A 16,098-nucleotide genomic window follows, 5' to 3' on the forward strand; every position below is an offset into this window, starting at 1 on the left:
GACTGAAACCCTGTACTTATTTCAGGGATTAGTACACAGAGGGAGAGGGTTGGGGCAGTTAACAGAATCACACAGAGAAGTGAAGCTGGAAACATGATCGAGTTACTAGATGCCATCTTGTCAATAGACTGTTCATTTATTTACACCTACCAAGATTTTCTTTTATAGCTAGATTTAATTTTTTCTTACAATAACAAACAAAAACAGCCCAACTAATAATGTTCTTATAGATTTTTTATGAAGCATTTGCTATTTATTACTGAGAGTCTTGTCTTTCATTCTTGATTCCATCGTTCCTTGGCTTTCTTCTTTACAAAACACATTACAGAAAGATTGTACAGTAAAGGGAACCCATAAAATGCAAATGATAACTTTAGAATGTTCAAATCTATCAGTCAAAAAGTTATCTAAGGGAAGCAATAGGGAGGGAGATTATAATACTCTATTTTTCATAAACCTGAGGTAGAATTCCCTTGGGTTCAGTCCCAGGTATCACACATACACACACAAAATCATCTAGTTAGATCACTAGAAAGCTACATACCATCTAGAGCTTATTGGTCAAATGTTCTCTTGTCTATGAAATAATGAAATAAATTATTAATGTTATAGATAGGCAAATTGGAAAACTGTTTATCACCATCTAGCTCTCTTCCTGCCACCCCAGGCTGTCTCTCTGTGTAATGGGATCATCATTCCTTTTAAAATCTGTTCTACCCTCTTTCTTCTCCAGGTTCTTTTTAGTCCCACCATTCTTGCAATTACTTAGGATGAATTTCTTCTTATTCTGTCTCTATAGCATCTTCCACATTTATTCTTTTAAATTTTACTGGAAGGACACAAATGTAGGCCTTTTCACATTAGCCTCAGGTTTGTAGTGGTCTCCCAGCTTGTATTCCTCTTGCTATGGTACCTACTGTGACCTATCTAACATACCACTAAAAACTCATCTTCTAAAAATAGTGGGATTTCTTTTTTGGTAATGAAGATTGAACCCAGAAGCATTTTCTCAGCTACACCCTGAGCCATATTTTATTTTTTATTTTGAAGCAGAGCCTTGCTAACTTGCTGGGGTCTCACCAAGTTGCCAAGGCTGTCCTCAAACCTGTGATTCTCTGGTTTCAGCCTCCTACACAAATAATGAGCAGTCAACGGTTTCCCCTTGTCTTCTACGATAAAGACAGTTCCCATTCCCTAGATTTCAGCACCTCAAGCCTTATTGCTCAGCCCCAACATTTCCTCAGTGTAACCTCTTCTAAGGCTTCAGCTATGCTGAAACCAGCACAATATAGAAATATAATCCTCGTAGCCCCTGCTTTTCTGACTATCGTGTGTCACTATTCATCCTTGAAGCATTAGAAAATTGTTTTGCTGTTTCATAAACACTCATTTGAAAATAAAATGTGAAGTTAGTATACATTCAAAATCTGTTACATTTAAGTTGTGATCATGCAATTTAGTTTTATAAACAAACTTTATACAATAGAATGCATGTGTGTATATATATGTGTGTGTGTTTATGTGAAAGGACGCTATACATTTAGTTGCCAGACCCACTGCCACTTTGTTTCTTCTTGCATACTGTTCATTTTTGAACAGGTCATATACACTGCAAAATTCAAAAAGTTACAAAAGGGCATAAGATATATGCCCTAGTTTCTTCTCCTTGGAGTCTATAATGTTACCAGTTTTCTGCCAGTATTCATACAGGAAGAGTGTAATACAGGTAAGTGTTTGGTCTTTATGTGGACTTGTGAGTGTTAGTGGTGTGTGATTAAAATCAGAAATAAGAAAACAAGAAATCTAATTTAAAAATCTGAACAGATGCTTCAATGTAGAAGATATTTGAATAGTAAACAAGTTCGAAGAGATGTTCAACATCATTATTCACTAGGGAAATACAAGTTAAAACCACAGTGAGATGCATCATGTACCTATCCAAATGGCTAAAATTTTTTTAAAAAACTGACCCTATGAAGTGTTGGTAAAGATAAGGAGAAACTGGAAGTTTCTCATGCTCCTGGTGTGCAATTGCTTTGGAAAGCTGGAGGTTTCTTAAAAGGTTAAGTATAGCCAGGCGTGGTGGCTCACACTTGTAATCCCTGCGCTTGGGAGGCAGAGTCAGGAGGATCATGCAGGTTCGAAGCCAGCCTCTCTGGCTTAAGAGACCCTGTTTCCAAATAAAAATATAAAATAGGTCTGGGAGTGTAGCCTGGAGGTAGAAGGGGTTCCAGGAACCCCAGAACCACCACCAAAAAAAAAAAAAAAAAAAAGTTAAGCATACAAGTTGGGAGTGGTGGTGCACGTTTGTATTCCCAGCATTTGGGAGGCTGAGACCAGACGATGGCTGTTCGTCGTCGACAGCCTCAGCTACTTAGTGAGGCCCTCCTCAAACTAGTGAGACCCTGTGTCAAAAATAAAGAATAGAGCCTGGCGTGGTGACACATGTTTGTAATCCCAGCGCTTAGGAGGCTGAGAAAGGAGGATCACACAGGTTGGAAGCCAGCCTTAGCTATTTAGATAGGCCCGCCACAACTTTAGACCCTGTTTCCAAATAAAGTATAAAATAGGTATGGGAGTATAACCCGAAAGTAGAAAAGTCCCTGGGTTCCACCCCCATTACCACACACACACACACACAAAAAAGAATAAAAAATAGGGCTGGGGGTGTAGCTCAGGTAGAATGCTCCTGGGTTCCATTCCCAGACCTGCAAAAAACAAACAAACAAACAAACAAAGTTAAGCATACACCTATCATTTGTCCTAGCCATTTCACTCCTATGTGTTCTAGGCATTTGTTACTTAGAAGAGGAAGTACATGAACACACAAAGACTTATACACAAATGCAGGGATAGATGCCTTATTTATTTGTTTACGTATTTGTTTTTGTGTGGTACTGGGGATGTAACTCAGAAGCATTCTACCTCTGAGCTAAACCCCCAACCATATAGATAGATAGATAGATAGTGTGCGTGTGTGGTCCTGGCGATGAAACCCAGGGGCATTGTAACTCTGAGCCACACCCCCAGCCCTATTTTTTTTTTAGTATTTTCATTTCTTATTAATTTTTTTTTTTTTTTTTTGCGGTACTAGGGATGGAACTAAGGGACATTCTACCTCAGAGTTACACCCCCATCCCCATCCCTACTTTTTAGTCTTTTTTATTTTTGAAATAGGGTCTCACTGAGTTGCAAAGGGCCTCACTAACTGAACCGCGATCCTCCTGTCTCAGCCTGCTGAATGCTGGAATTACAAGCGTGAGCCAACACGCTTAGCTCCCAGTTCTATTTTTTTTTTTTTTTCTTTTTTAAACTGGGTCGGGTTAAGTTGCTGATGCTGGCCACGAACCTGCTATTCTGTGTTGGCCTTCTAAGTACTGGGATTACAAGCCTCCGCCATTATACCAGGCTAGAAGCTTTATTTTTAATAACCAAGTACTGGGAACAACCCAAATGTCCTTCAACAGATAGATTGACATACTGTGATATGTTCGAAAAATTTAATACTGCTCATCGATTAAAAAAAGGAATGAATGACTGATACCTGCGACACCTCGGAAGACTCTCCAAAGCATTTTGTTGTAAAAGAAGAAAAGAGTACATATGGTAACATTTCGTGTATATAAAATTCTGTAAAAAGCCAATTTATAGTGACAGAAAGGGGCTCAGTGCCAGCTGGTACCGTGGTGCCCGCCCGTAATCCCAGTACTTGGGAAATTGAGACAGGAGGATTGCAGGTTGGAGGGTATCTTCAGCAGTTAGCGAGACTCTCAGAAACCTAGCGAGATCCTGTTTCAAAACAAAAAGTAAAAAGGGCTGCGAGTGTAGCTCGGATAGTCCCCAGTGCTAAAGGAAAAAAAAAAAAAAAAAAAATCAGTGGTTGCTTGTGAACGGGTGAGTGGGAGAAGTGTCTGTTAAAGAGATGGGTTACAAAAGTGCAGGGGAAACTTTCAGTGGCGTTGAATATGCTCGTTATCATGGTTTATGGAAGTATAATGATGTCAAAACACATCAGATTTTACACTGTATAAACAAGTGCAGTTTATTGTACCCCAATCTATACCTCCATAAAAGTGTTACAGTTAAAGCCTCGGATTCCCACTGTATGTTCTCTACACTACACCTTTCTTTAAGATTAAAATGCCATTTCTCCATTTCTCCAACCCCCACTTCACAATAAAACCCCACCCAACAAAAACACGCCAATTCTGGGCGCTGGGTGTCTTCTCCCTGCCAGCCACTAGGGGCGTTTACCGAGGAGGTCGAAGCCGGTGGCTTTCTAGCTCAGACTCAACGCCTGCACTAACTTCCGGCCCCGTTCGGTTCCGCTTCCGGCGGAACGCTCGCGCTGCGGTGCGGATTCCGGGAGGGACCGCAAGTGCCGGAGGTGTCCGGCCGGCGGGTTCTTCCAACTGAGGTCCGGAGCTGCGGCGGCTGCTGAGAGCCGCCCCGCGTCACCCCACTGCCAAGGCGGCACTTCCGCTTCCTCGGAGGGAAGGGGAGTCCAGCGATGGCGGCCCCTACACAGCCGAAGAAAATCGTAGCCCCCACGGTGTCCCAGATCAACGCGGAGTTCGTAACCCAGGTGAGCGCGGGCAGTCTGGAATGTGAGGAGCGAGGACTTCCAGGCCCCCGAGGCCGGGCAGTTCTTCTGGATTCTAAGCACCTGCGAGGCCTGTGTTGGTCAGTTAATTCACTCTGCTACACCTCTGTCATTCTAAGCCAGGCTGCCATTTCCTTTTTTTTTTTTTTTTTTTTTTGGCCTGGACCAAGACATCTTTATCTGTCATCTGTCTGTTCTCTTGTTCTCCTCCAGCTCATTCTTCATGTTTTACACAGGTGCAAAAATACATATAACTTGCCTTCTTAAAATCTTTAAATAGTTCTAATTACCCTTAGAATAATGATTGCAGTACTTCAAAGCAGTATGTAATCTAACCTGTGCTTATGTTTTCAGCTTTCTTTCTAACTTCATGCATTAGGCATAAAGAGCTGCAGTTATTTGAATGTACCATTCTGTCTTTGTGTGTGGGGGTACTGGGGATTGAACCTTAGGGGCATTCTACCTCCGAGCCACACTCCCAGTCATATTTTCTTTTTAAAAATTTTATTTGAAACAAGGTCTCACTAAGTTGCTGAGCCTGGCTTTGAACTTGCAATCCTCCTGTCTCAGCCTCTCATGTACTGGTTTACAAGCATGCACCACCATGCCTGACTTCTGCGCTATCTTTTATCTTCTACTTTTTTTTTCTTTTCTTTTTTTTTTTTTGGTGCTGGGGATGGGACCTGGGGGCATTGTACCTCTGAGCTACACCCCACCCATCCCTATTTTTTTAGTCTTTTTGAAACAGGGTCTCACTAAGTTGCAAAGGCTCTCGCTAAGTAAATGAGGCTTTCTGCGAACTGCGATCCTCCTGTCTCAGCCTCCTGAATGCTGGGATTACAAGCGTGTGCCATCAGGCCCGGCTATCTTCTGCTTTTTTATGTCATTCTCTCTGCCTGAAATCCTTTATCCCATCGTCCGTTTTATTCTCATCCTTACACACTAACTTTAGAGAGGCATTTCCTGACATCTTAAACTATCAGAACTCCCTTTCTCTATACACCTGCATTTCTGTGTAAAAGTAACGTATTAGTCTCCTGCTCTCATGGAGCTCACATTATAGAAGGAAGAGCCAGACAAATGAAAAATATAGTTTCATACATTGTTAAATGCTCTGAGGAAAATGAAACAGGGTATTGTGACAGTGACTGGTGTGGGTGCATGAAAGTTAAGACAGAAAAGTCCGCCCTGTGGTAACATCTGAGCTAACACCTGAATGCATAGAAGGCACCAGTTTGGGAAGGAGCAAGGAAACAGTCCAGGTAATAGCAAGTGCACATACCTCAAGGTGTGACTGTAAAGAAGGCCGGGGCAGCTGGAACACAAGAAGCTCTCACTATGAGACCAGGACAGAGCCATATGTAAGGACTAATTTTGAAAGCTGAGTAGGAAGTTTGGATTTTACTCTAAATACAGTGGTTTTAAACTGCAATCTGGTGAATACTATTTTTGAAATTTCACTCTAGCCAAGATGTGGAGATTGGATGGGGTTGGGAGATCAAAAGTGGTAATAGGGAATTAATGGGGATAACCTATTTAAGAGTTAATTGAGCTTCTGCCATTAAAGATTGAAGTGGGCTGGTTATATTCTTTGTGTGTGTGTGTGTGTGTGTGTGTGTGTGTGTGTGTGTTACTTGGGTTTGAACCCAGGAATATTCTACCTCTGAGCTACACCCCCAGCCCTATTTTTTATTCTTTATTTTGAAACAGGGGCTCAGTAAGTTGGGGAGCGCCTCACTAAGTAGCTGGGGCTGGCCAGGAACCTGTGATCCTTCCTGTCTCAGCCTTCCAAGCACTGGGATGTATGTGTCACCACACCCAGCTGGACTGGTTATATTCTGAACCTAGAGACAGTAGGACTTGATAATGGATTGTGAAATAGTGGGGGAAAGAGATAAATTACAAAGAGTTTGAACACCTGGGTGAATGGGTTCCCCATGGGGAAACTGGGAAAGGAGAAGGTTTAGTGCCAGGCATCAGACTTATTTTTGCCCATGTTAAGTGTGAGGTGTCTTCTAGGCACTTTGTTGGAAGTGGTGAGAAGGCAGTTGAATGTGTGAGGCTGCTGCATAGCGGTAATATCTGAGCTTGAATATAAACTTGGGAGTTAGTGACCTAACATGATCTTTTAACTGTAGGACTGGATGAGATATCCTAGAGAACGTTGCTTGTAAACATACAACATTTATGGTATCCTTCATTGGATTGAGAGTGTGGTATCTAGGGACCAGGCCTGTTTTATTTTTTGTGTATTCCCAGTACCTGACATTGTACTAGGCACACATGTGTGATGAGTATTTGTTGAACGCATAGATGAGTGAGTTAATGAACATTAAGATGCAGTGGAGGGAGTGAAGGTTCTCTGCAATATTGGGTCATAATAGTAAAGATTAGTGCCTGATATTTGCCAGATATTGTTTGATGCTTCTTTGGCTTCTAATCATCAAAGAAAGTAATCCTTGTCGTCAGAGAGTTCAGAGTCCTTGGAATGAGACTTTAAGAAACTTCTGTTTTTGAAGATATTGTAGTTTCGTTTTTGTTTTGTTTTTGGTGGTACTGGGGTTTGAATTCAATCTTTAAGCTACACTTCCAGCCCTATTTTATTTTGAAACAGGGTCCATCTAAGTTGCTAAGGGTCTCTCACTAAATTTCTGAGGCTGGTTACCAATCTGTCATCTTCCTTTTTCAGCCTTCCAAGTACTGGGATTACAGATGTGTGCTACCACATCCGGCTGTAGTTTAGTTTTTATTTATTTTATTTATTTTTGTGATTTAGTTTTAAAAAGAATTAATAAAATAGTATATAACCCATCTAGATACCTGGAGATATTATATAAATGTATGTATTTATTTATTATTGGTATTGGAGATTGAACCCAGGGGCCTTCTACCTCCAAGTTATTCCCCCAGCCGTATTTTATTTTTATTTTGAAACAAGGTCCTGCTAGGCTGCTGAGGCTGTCTTCAAACCTGTGAGCCTCCTGTCTCTGTCTCCCAGGTACTAGGATTACAGGTATATACCACCATGCCTATGTATATACACATACAAATATAAGTGTATTTAAATTCCCAGGTGAATTTACTGGAAAGTCTGTATGAGAACCAGCTTATAGACTAAAACTATTTTTAAAAATTTTCTTTATGTATATCTGGGTATATAGTAATTATTTAAAGGTTTACTATTTTACGTATCAGCATTCATGAAGTTTGTTTGTTTGTTTGTTTTGGTGTGGTACTGGTAATTTAACCCAGGGGCCTTTTACCTTTGAGCTACATCTGCAGACCTATTTTATTGTTTTTATTTTGAAACAGGATCTTTCTGGGTTGATGAGCATCTTACTACTTGTTGAGGCTTTCCTTGAACCAAGCACTAGGATTACAAACATGTGCCACCATGCCCAGCTAACATTCATGAAAAATTTTAAATACAGTTTTTAATACTTGTTCAGATATCAACTAACTGTAACCTTGGACAGACCACTTAATCTTCTGGGTTTAGGTTTCCTTATCATGGTGCAATAGATGCTTGACTCTGGTTATTAACTGGGTTTTTAAAAAACGACAATGGCTAGTTGTAGTGCAAAACAATACTGACATTTAGTGGTTGAGGTCCATGATGCCAACTAGCATGCATGCCCTTATTGTCCCTCTAGAGTGACTATCCTCCAAGACTAAAATTGCCTTGTGATAGTTTTTCATTAAATGATTGCAGTCTTCTAGCTCTACAGTGGTATCAATCTGTGTCTTACTGTTTTGTACTATTTACTTTTGCAGTTAGCATGTAAATACTGGGCTCCTCACATCAAGAAAAAATCACCTTTTGATATAAAGGTAAGTAGTTTTGGTTTGCAATGTACTTTTTGAGTAAATATGCTCTTTGTACTTTTTAAGGGTTAATTTAACAAAAGCTTTTCATAATTTTTATTAAAAGTTAAAATAAGCTGGGCATAGTGACACATGCTTTTAATTCCAGCATTTGGAAGGCTGACACAGGAGGATTGCAGTTTGAGGATAGTCTCATCTACTTAATGAGACCCTTTGCAGCTCAGTGAGACCCTGTTTCAAAATAAAGAATTAAAAAATAGGGCTGGGGGTGTAGCTCAGAGGTAGAATGTCCCTGGGTTCTATCCCCAGTACAGGGGGGGGGGAAATATATATATATATATATATATATATATATATATATATATATATATATGAATACTGTTAATTATTAAAATTAATAATTATTCATGTTAGAACCTTTGGAAAATATAAAGTTATACATAAGAAAATAAAACGCAGATACAGCGCTTATTATAGTTTTTTTTTTACTTTAAGCTTTTTTTTTAAAGTACATGTATATAATTTGTTTAGCCATTTTCCTGTTTGTAGCATCTTAGATTATTTTTAGTTATTATAAATGGTTATATAATGAATCTTTTTAAACATACAGAGATTTTTGTATATATTTCTTGGCAGTTCATTTAAGATAGATTTACTTTTTAGGTTGATAAACTGAGATGAAGGTATACTAATAATGGGAGGAGTGAAAGTTTATTAGTGAGGAAGAACAGATAACTAAGGACTCGTAGTACTCAATGAGGGAGTGGACTTAACAGTTTACTTGAATAAACAAAAGTTTATGAGAATAAATAAAAGGATCTGGGGTAGACGGGTGATGGGGAGGCAGCTGGGAGTACTGTGTGCATGTATGTCACTGTTAACGTGATTTACATTATGTTGTGAGACCGTGATGCACCAATAAAAGCATATTGCAAGAGAATAAATGAAAGGAAAATTCCTAATTGTAGGATTATCATTGAAATAGGTTTTTAGAGTTTTTCATATGAAGTAAATGTATATGTGTTAGATCCCAGTTAACAGATAAAGAAGACAGACTTTAATTTTGTCCTCCTCCCCCCTTATTTTTGGTGCTGGGGATTGAACCCAGAGGCATACTACCTCTATGTTCTACTCCCAGTCCAGTTTTATTTCTTATTTGGAAACAGGGTCTCACCAAGTTGTGGAGGGCCTTGCTAAGTTGGAGTATGGCTGGCTTTGAGCCTGTGATCCTTCTGTCTCAGTCTCCCAAGTACTGGGACTCCAGGCATATGCCACTGCACCTGGTTCTGATTTTGCCATCATAAAATAAACTGTGATGCTTTCCGTACTTTTGTAAACCTGAACTTAATATGTTAAAAATTTGTTACATTGTTTGATCTTAGACGTTTTTGTTTATAAATATGTCTTTGTTTTGCCAGTAATACTATTGTTTTCAGAACTTCTGTTCACATGGCACATGTTAGCTACTTTTTATTCATCATAGTGAGGTTCAGCATGATAGAAACAGGCACGAGGCCTGCCCCCACCCCTTCCCTACAGTTAGTGAGATGCGCACACAGCACTGTTGGCACTGTTTCTTTCTTCAAGCCTCCCCCCCTCCCACATCTCTTTCCTAGTCCCCTTCTACTTCTTTACTGGTTTCTTTCATTTATCAGAAGTCCCTTTATTTCCTAATTTTTCTCTGTCTTTCACGTATAAGAAAAAAAAACATAAGACCTTTATTTTCTGAGACTGATATCACTTAGCAAGATATTCTCTATTTCTATCCATTTTCCTGCAAGTGGCATAATTTTGTTCTTCTCTGAGTAAAATCCATTGTTTCATTGTGTGTAATTTTCATTATCCATTTGTCTGTTGATGGACACCTAGCCTTGTTCCATTTTTTTGGTTAATTATTTGCAAGCAGGGTGGCTTTATCATATTATATATTGTTTGTATATTTTGTGTTTATATATGTTGGGAGCAGGAGTCTTTAGAGTAATTTTTTTTTTTTTTTTTTTTTGTGGTACTGGGGGTGGAACCTAGAGGCTTTCTATCTCCAGGCTATACTCCCAGACCTATTTTATATTTTATTTGGAAGCAGAGTCTCACTAAGTTGCTGAGAGCCTCACTCAGTAGCTGAGGCTGGCTTCGAACCTGTGCGATCCTCCTGTCTCAGCCTCCCAAGTGCGGGGATTACAAGCGTGTGCCACCACGCCCGGCTGTCTTTAGAGTAATTTTCACTACTAATAAAAATATCCTGATGATACTACCAGATTGAGTTGAACCTAACTGGATTAAGCTTTTTAGCAATTCAATTCATATCCAAATTGATTTAGTTTAACTAGATAGTTTTAGATAAAGCTATGTATGCCTGTTCTGAACTCATTTTAAGTTGATATTTAAAGAGGCTCATGGTTTTGTTTTATTATTTGAGTTTTGATATAAAGAATAGAGACTTCATCTAGATTGAATAGAACTTGCTTGCTTCATCACCATTCTCTACCATTCTCATTTATTTGACAGGTGTACATTGTGCAGCTAGAGGACACTGTAGTTACTATACAGTAATATGTACCTCACTATTTTACATAGATGTTTTTGTTACTGCAGTACTACTATTCTGCTGTTAGTAACTGTTACTGAAGGCTGGCCATGTGCCAGGCTTTGTACTACTTCGTGTGTGTGTGTGTGTGTGTGTGTGTGTGTGTGTGTGATTGAACCTAAGGACATTCTGCCTTTTTGAACTACACCTCCAGTTCTTTTTTTTTTTTTTTTTTTTTTTTTAATCAGGCTCTCCCTAGATTTCTGAGGTTCTCACTAAGTTGTGGAGACTGGTCTTGAACCTGTTCAGCCTACCAGGCATGTGCCACCACTTCCAACTGTACTAATTCTTTATATGCCCTAACTTATTTACAGCAAGCATGTGGTAGTTTGTATTTTGGGATGCATTTTGCTGGTAAAAAAAAGTGACATTAGAGAGGTGATTCTCTTGCCCTATGGTCCTAGCCATCACCCTTGAAGGCAGATGGTTTGAAACAGGCTTTTAGTTCTATAGACTGAATTTCCTACCTAACTTAAGCAAATGGAAATTCTGAGGCTTTACATATTCAGTTAATAATGGGATGCACTGCTAGTATTTGTTTTTCTTGTCTTCATTCTTTTAATTTCCTATCTGTCGGTACTGGGGTTCCTGGAAGCCCTTCTACCTCTGGGCTATACTCCCAGACCTATTTTTACATTTTTATTTGGAAACAGGGTCTCCTAAGCCAGCGCGCGCGGCTGCGCAATCCTCCTGTCTCTGCCTCCCAAGCGCGGGGATTACAAGCGTGCGCCACCACGCCCCGCTTCTGTCTGGTTTTTGAAGGACCATTTTTAGGATTCTTAAATGGAGTCTGATAGCATTTGTAACTTTTAAATTAAGTTTTTAAAGATATGATCCCAGGCCGGGCGTGGTGGCGCACGCTTGTAATCCCCACGCTTGGGAGGCGGAGACAGGAGGATCGCGCTGATTCGGAGCCAGCCTTGCTGGCTTAAGAGACCCTGTTTCCAAATAAAAAATATAAAATAGGTCTGGAAGTGTAGCCCGGAGATAGAAGGGCTTCCAGGAACCCCAGTACCGCCAATAAAATAAAATAAAATAAAGATATGATCCCATTTCAGGTATGGGGGCATGCATGCACTTGTAATCCTAGTACTTGGGAGGCTGAGACAGGAAGATCACAGGTTTTTGACCAGCTTCAGCAATGGAGCAAGATCCTGTTTCAAAATAAAGTAAAAAGGGCTGGAGGTAGAATGCCCCTAGATTTAATCCCCAGTACCAAAATAAATAAATAAAACATAAAAGTAAATAAAAATATGATTTAGTGAGTTTTTATTTTCCTTAGAATTGTTAATAAATGCACATTTTATTTATTTATTTATTTATTTATTTATTTATTTTTGTGGTGCTGGAGATGGAACCCAGAGCCTTTTTACCTTCGGGCTACACTACCAGACCTATTTTCTATTTTAGTTGGAAACTAAGTAGCTCAGGCTGGCTTTGAACCTGTATGATCCTCCTGTCTCAGCCTCCCAAGTGCTGGGATTACAAGCCTGCACCACCATGCCCGGCAATAAATGCAGATTTTAATGAATGTTCTGGGTCTCTTATGTAGATATATTTTATTATTTACCCTTTTCTACTACTTTGCCTTTTATTATTTTACATTCTGTGAAGTATGATATATTAAAAAATTTTCTTGAGCTGGGCGCGGTGGCACATGTTTGTAATCCCAGCGCTTAGGAGGCTGAGACGGGAGGATTGTACGGGTTCAAAGCCAGCCTCAGCTACTTAGTGAGGCTCTCAGCAACTTAGTGAGACCCTGTTTCCAAATAAAAGTATAAAATAGGTCTTAGAGTATATCCTGGAGATAGAAAAGCTCCTGGGTTCCACCCCCAGTACCACAAAAAAAAAAACAACAACAAAAACTTAAAAGTTTAGTAGCAGTATTTAATAGCTTTCCTAACCTACCTTATTTTGTATGATCTCAGTAATTTGAAAACTATCAATTGAAGATATGAAAAAGGTGTTTGAGATATTAAACATTTTTATATTTTTGGCAACAGGTTATTGAAGATATATATGAGAAAGAGATTGTCAAGTCAAGGTAGGAATGAGTTTCATTTTTATACATTGGAACTTTAGGTGGACCAAGTTGCATCTCATTGAGCCTCTAACTGATCGCAGCTTTGAACTGTTTTTTCTTTTCTGCATTGGTTATTGGGGAGATGGTGGCTAGTAAACTGAAGGTGCTAAAGTAATAAGTTAATTTTCCTTCTAAATTTTGGTTTAGATTACAGGGGTTAAGTCCTGTCAAGTTTATTTGGTTTTCGAAGGAATGTCAGAGAGTAAACATTAGTACTAATTTTCTTATTTCTCAGAAATCCTCTAAAAGACATTCATAAGAATTAGAAAAGTAAAACAAATACAAAATAAATATATATAATATATGGTGTATAATTTTTAAAAGGAACAATTAAAGTTATCTTTGAACATTATACAGAAGGGAGTATGTTTTAGTAATTTTCTTCCTTAGCCATCCAGTTTGTTTTTCTCTGCATATACCTATTCTGTCCTCTGCCCCACCCCCACAAAAGGTTTTATACATTCCATTCTCTATCATTTTTAAAAAAATGTAACTATATTTTAAGCATCTTTTCATATATTTGCATATATATATATATATATATATATGCCCAATAAGTATTTTAAAAGGATTGCCTAATGTTATAATTCAAATAAATATTTGTGTTATGAATCTTACAGATTTTATAAAATAGTGTACTTGATATTTATGTTTTTGAGTCTTAAGATGTAAATTTTCATTTATATAAAATTTGTATATAAATTAGGGCAGTGCCAAAATAGAAAACAAGTTGTTCTGGTGATCGCTTTGTGAGCTATAGAGGAAGACAATTTCAAAGACCCTGTTACAGAGGTTTTTAAATTTTTTATTTATTTAATAATTTAATAAAAATTATTTATTTATTTAGTGACACTTGGAGTTGAACTCAGGAACATTCTGATTCTGAGCTACATTCCAACCCCTATTTTATTTTATTTTATTTTTTTGAAACAGTCTAAGTTGCAGAGGTCCTCTCTGACTTGCTAAGGCTGGCTACAAACCTGTGTTCCTCCTTGTCTCAGCATCCCAAATACTACTAGGTTTACTGGTATGCACCACCATGCCCGGCTTTTTTATTTATTTGAAATGCAGTAGAAAACCAGCAGAGAGCTGTAAGTACAGTGATGAGATTTGACAAAGAGAATTTGGATTTGGAGGGGCAAAAAGGAGAAAATTAGGTGAGTATTGTAGTAGTCATGTTCAGGATAATGATGGCTCAGACTTTGTGGAAAGTTGGCAAGGTGAGGGGTTGCAAAGAGGGGAGAGAGCAAAGAGACTCGATAGTAGGATGCTGTAGGTGAAGTGGCAGAATCAAGGATGAGCACAAAGTTTTTTGCTTAAGTTGCTGAGTGATTACTATTGCTATTGCTGACTTGCCATTGCTATTGGGAGTGGGATTGGGTACAGACCATTAGTTCCATCCTGGATATCTTGAATTCCAGATGTTTTAAGAGGTGGAAATGTTGAATAAATAGCTGGGTGTGTAGGTGTAGAGCTAGAAAGGCCTGGGTTGAGCTTACTTTGTATCAACCATCATTTCCATGCCAAAAGTGCAACAATAAACAGGATAGATGAAGCCCTCTCTCTTCTGGAGCTTAAATTCTAGCAGGGAAGGAGAGGAAGTGGCAAGAAAAATTTAGATGAGATGCTATGTATGAGATATTAAATGCTATGTCTACTAAAGTACAGTCAGGTGTGACAGCGGCTACTACTTTAGGTCAAATAAATGACAAATAAATGACGGATAAGAAATTTGTGTAGCTATATGACATTTATTAGTTTGCCTGTAGGTGTGGGTAAAACTGCCTGAGGAAATATAATGAAAGATGGATGGGTGGGTAAATTATAGAATTTTTGTTTATACATATATACATGTACATAAACAGTTTCTAGGATATTTTTTCATCTGTATTAATGATACCTTTTATACAAAGTAAGTGATTTTTAAGGCATGCAGACTTAGCTGCAATATTTTTAATTGCTGGCTCTATTGTTTTTATTATTTTTAACTGTCATTGTTGGAACCCAACAAGATTTACCGTGGCACTTTTAACATCCATTTTCTCATCATGTATGCATTTTGAATACTAAGTATTTCTATAACACATAAATTGGAAATGTATTTTAAAACTTAAATGACCAATGTTTTAGATTGATGCTTGAGGAAATTTTGCGGAGCTTTGTAGCATCTTTCATATTGGCTTGATGTAATATTTATTAATCTGTTAGGCAAATTGGCAGGTTAGAGCCATAAGGCACTCAGTATTATGCATTAAAGTACTTATAATGTACATTTTTTGCACATCAACCCTATTTTTCCAAAAGGCATTTTGGAAATAATCAGTTTTTAATATTCGTACAGTGTAAAAAAAAATCATTTCTAGGGTCTCAAAATTAGGTAATTCTTAAAGGGTGTTTTTCCCAGTTACCCTATAAATGTGTTGTGTATTATGTTATTGATTTATTTTGCTGTCATTGCCATTATCAGATTGGGCAAGCTTGTCTTAATGTATTATTATTCAAGTTTGATTTTAAAATATTAAAAATAGCAATTAGTATTTCATAAAGTGCTTTCTGTGTGCCAGCTTCTGGCCTAAGCACCTTGCATGCAGGAGCTAATTTATCTCCACTATAACACTATTGTTATCCTGGCATTGTAGATGAGAACATGAGAAACAAGAGGTTAAATAACTTGCCCAAGATTCTCCCTGTACTTGGAGGCACAGTGTTTAATCCTGGTTCATTGGCTTTTATCCAGTATTCCGTTTTTAAATAGGACAGAGTCCATTGCCCTCCAGAAGTCTCTCTCTTAACTCTCACACTTTGGCATGATGACTAATCCTATTATGTATCCATCTAAGTGGTTTTTATGCCAAGAGAAATACAACTTAGAGAGCAGTTTACTTTTGCCAGAGCATCTATATTTACTTTTATTTGAAATATATAATCCCTTTCATTATAAAATATACCACTGAAGAGGGCATACAACAGAAATACATAGCTTTATGAATTATACTACTAATA

General features: G+C 38.3%; 1 protein-coding gene across 1 annotated transcript in view; it reads left to right on the forward strand.

Annotated features, from left to right (window-relative positions):
• Positions 1-4,510: 4,510 nt before the first annotated feature.
• The window catches only part of AQR (aquarius intron-binding spliceosomal factor), a gene marked incomplete at both ends in the record, with an annotated part of 102,278 nt that continues 90,690 nt past the window's right edge, over positions 4,511-16,098 (forward strand). The window contains 3 exons of the mRNA XM_080707045.1: positions 4,511-4,585; positions 8,378-8,434; positions 13,016-13,056. Coding sequence (XP_080563171.1) covers positions 4,511-4,585; positions 8,378-8,434; positions 13,016-13,056 — 173 coding nt within the window. The remainder of the gene's footprint in view (positions 4,586-8,377; positions 8,435-13,015; positions 13,057-16,098) is intronic.

Source organism: Muscardinus avellanarius (assembly GCF_963383645.1).
Source record: "Muscardinus avellanarius genome assembly, chromosome: 12".
Lineage (NCBI taxonomy): Eukaryota > Metazoa > Chordata > Mammalia > Rodentia > Gliridae > Muscardinus > Muscardinus avellanarius.